This window comes from Pongo abelii, chromosome X (genome assembly GCF_028885655.2).
Source record: "Pongo abelii isolate AG06213 chromosome X, NHGRI_mPonAbe1-v2.0_pri, whole genome shotgun sequence".
NCBI lineage: Eukaryota > Metazoa > Chordata > Mammalia > Primates > Hominidae > Pongo > Pongo abelii.
Window position 1 is genome coordinate 141,479,093 of NC_072008.2, and position 3,803 is coordinate 141,482,895.

Here is a 3,803-nt window from a genome sequence, read left to right on the forward strand (position 1 = left end):
GTAAGAGCCATACCTGCTTCACCAATGATATTCAAAGGAGACAGAGGTGAGAAGGCAGCTCTGCAAAAGAGCAACATAAAATTGAGTTAAAATTAGTGTGGATATAAGAATTACATTAACACTTGAGTTTAAGCTAGTGCTTTGAGTGCAATCTAACAAGTCTGTGTGTGTCAGATGAAGATCGGGTTGATGCAACAGTGTGTCCTTAATGTTTCGGGTCCCATCAGGCTCCTATACAGCCCCATGTGTGAGACAGATTGAATAAATGATATGGTTGGCATTTCAAATCAGATGATGGCCCAAAGCAATCGCCTGTGACTACTGCTGGTAGCCGAGTGTGTGTGTGTTTGTGTGTGTGTGTGTGTGTGGATGTGCGTGATATGTGGCTGTGTGGGTGTGTGGCAGTGAAGAAGAGGTCCCAGGTCCACTTGATTAACTGGAATTCATCGTCTTTTTCAGGCTTTCTTAGTTGAGCTGTCTTCCTGAGGTTGTTTGGAGCCGTTGCGTCATGGATATAGAACCCCCTAAAGCCAGTCCCAACAAGCTTGCACTGAACATCAAGAAGCCTGACAAGTCCTTCAAATGCAAGAAGCCCACCCAAAATGTGCTGGTCTTTTTAATCAACAGACAACTGGGCAGGCACAGAAGTGACATCGACCTGTCAAAATGGGTATGGATGCTGTCATAAAGCAACTCCAGGGTGAACATGGCCTTGGACAAAAAGTCATGTGGCTTATGTGCTGAGACCTGCCCAGAATTTTGAGGCATTAATTACAATTAGAACAATAAACTCCTCCCATGTTTGAGCTATTAAAACTGAGTCTGTCATTTCACTCCTTTGGGTTGGATATGTGTTTGCTGACAGGGCTTACTTGGGTTACACTGGAAGGGGCTTTTGTTCATCCTAACGCACAGTGCGGGGTGCTCAGACACGGAGCAGAGAGTGAGATCATGCTGCACACCAGATGTCCCCCACCATCAATCGGAAAAACAGTGTGAAGTAGTGATGTAGTACTTGGCATTCAAAGAGCAAAGACTCTTCTCCCTAGCCATTTTGGAGAGACAGCCCTGGTGTTCCCCTCTAAAACCTAATGCTTGTCCTGGTGAAAAGACATTGTTTAAGAGCAGACCAACAGCTGGGTTGGGAGTGTGGGATATGCCTTAACATTGCAGATATCATGTCCACAGAGCCTACTAGAGGCAATTGCCCTGCTCATTGTCCCCGGGAAAGTAGAATGTCCTGGTGGCTTTTTTTTTTTTTTTTTGGCATGTCAAACAAACCTTCAGGCCACAGCTAATCAAAGAGAGTTAATTTTCCTGAAGGGAAGCCACCCGATAGTCCAACAAGACATGTGAGATAGCTCCCATTCAAAAAGCTCTGTCCCCAAGGAATGTGCTGAGCAAGTCAGATACTCACTCCAAGAAACCTGAAATGGGAATTATATGGGCAACTGGTCACTAAGAAGTGAGAGCTAAAGGTGAAGTGGGGACAGGGAGAGCAAAGAGGTCAGAGCCATGGTGGATATTGGCAAGCCCAAGTTAGGAGTAAGATGAAACTTACATAAGGTGAACCATAAAAGTGTTAACTTATGTAAAATCACAATGTATAAATTTATAAAAGGAGACAAGGAAACTCTATTTCTTAGAAAGGGTTGCAGCCTACACAGCAGCCATGCCACAGGCTGGGAAGTGTGCCTCTGGCCAAGACCACAGACCGGCACTTGGAAGGAGGAAGGGTTGGGGCAGGAGCTTTATGCTGAATGGGTTGGCTGAACATAAAAATTCTACAAGTTACAGGAGGAGCTATGAATATTCATAAGGAGGATCTGACACATTCGTTTTCAAGAAACATCCCTGTAACATACCACACATGTTCACCTTGGGGTGCAGGCATAACATTTAACTGTATCACATTTAGGCCCTGTACGACAACAGATCTTTCAGGGCACATAGGAACACAAATGCGCAATCTCTATAATCCAGCCAGAGCCAGTCCATGGCTGGTGGTTTCTTATTAGGAGATAGTTACTGCAATCAATCGATTGCCCAGTGAAAGCTGTAGTTATGGCTATGGTACAGGAGAGTGAGGGTCAGTTAGTCAGCATCTGGCAATAAGTGAGTTGCAATTGTTTCAGTATTGCTTATCTCTAGGTCAGTGCTTGTTTAACTGCTAGAGAAAAAGAAAAGCTTGTGGCAGTGGGAATATACTTTATTCTTTCAGTGTAAGTGTGCATGACTTAACCCTTGCCTGACATCCTTGAATACTGTTTGTAATTTTGTATCTTATTGATACAGATCAGACTATCTGTCCTTATTATGATGTCTATTTGAACATTAATGCTGATGAGTTGTGTCTGAACCATAAAAGAGAGGCAGTATAATGAGGCTTGTCTGACCTGCAATCTGCTCATGACCAGGAACTCAGTTCTAAGGTTCTTCTAGGGTCCCCTTGGCCAAAGGAGGGTCAATTTTGTTGGTGAGGGCTTAGGATTTTATTTTTACTTTACAAAAGCCATCACAAATTCTAAGCATGTCTCTTGTCCTTTAATGTCCTTTAAAGATGCAAAATAAGCCTGTGAGCAGGCCTTCTGTCCCCACTTCCTCTCCTCTCCAATTCCCTGTGTTCTCACAACCTGTCCAGCATTCCCCAAGGCCCCTCCTGTGTCCCCTCCCCTACATCTAAGGCTTAGGCTCATTATTCTCTTGCCCCTTAGTCAGGTCTCCTCCAGATTTTTTTTTTTTTTTTTTTTTTTTTGAGACTCAGTCTCGCACTGTCGCCCAGACTGGAGTGCAATGGCACGATCGCAGCTCACTCCAACCTCCGCCTCTCGGGTTCAAGTGATTCTCCTGCCTCAGCCTCCCAAGTAGCTGGGATTACAGGCACCCACCACCATGCCCGGCTAATTTATTTCATATTTTTATTAGAGACTGGGTTTCACTATGTTGGCCAGGCTGGTCTTGAACTCCTGACCTCGTAATCTGCTCACCTCGGCCTCCCAAAGTGCTGTGATTACAGGCGTGAGCCACCGCACCTGGCTCAGATTTTTTATGGGGTAGAAAATTTAACCCCTCTATGTCCTTTTCACCCTCCCCTCTGTCCCTGTTGCCTTCTCTGTTCCTGCTCTGATTCAGCATTACCAAAAAGGAGCCACCAGCCTCTCCTCAGAGGATGCAGCTGGCTGTAGAATGGAGGGGAGGGGTTAGAGATTGCCAGGTAGAGGGGCCTCCTGGGTGCACTTTTGCGGGGAATGCTTCCTGGACACTCCTGAGTCGGTGACTATTTACCTGCAGTCCAGCATCGAACATGGCTGTGAGGCGGAGAAAAGGTGGGGAATGGAGGCTGAAAAAGCAGCAGGTAGGGCAAGAAGGAGCCAAACCCACAGGAGCAGAGGCTGATAACAGTCAACCTCCTACACTCCATGGCCACACAACAGAAGAGACAGAATTTAGGATACAGAGTTACATGCAGATAAATCTCACTATTATACTGAGTGAGAAAACAGGTAGCACAGAATTATGTACCAAATAGTTACTCAATTGTGCCAAGCAGTACTTGGATATATACATAGACAGTAAAGTTATCCAAACTAGAGCAGCAGCACATTCAAGTGGAACTCTGTCCAGTTTCCGACTTGACTAGTGCCCCAAAACAGTTGATACCAACTAACTCCCATCTTGCAAGGAGTTGTCTAACAACGGAGCCCTGGTAAAGAAGGCAATCACAAACAATCATGTGACCTCTGACCACTCACCCACCTGCGGGTGTCTACTCACACTAGAAGTCTGGGTGAGTTGGAGACCAG

The 3,803-nt window shown here is 45.5% G+C and overlaps 1 protein-coding gene across 1 annotated transcript; it reads left to right on the forward strand.

Annotated features, from left to right (window-relative positions):
- The first annotated feature begins 331 nt into the window (after nucleotides 1-331).
- Nucleotides 332-688, forward strand: LOC100936563 (embryonic testis differentiation protein homolog B-like). Its single transcript, XM_054544244.1, has one exon. It carries the CDS (start codon nucleotides 509-511, stop codon nucleotides 686-688), a length of 180 nt encoding a protein of 59 aa, XP_054400219.1. The 5' UTR covers nucleotides 332-508.
- Nucleotides 689-3,803: the final 3,115 nt, after the last annotated feature.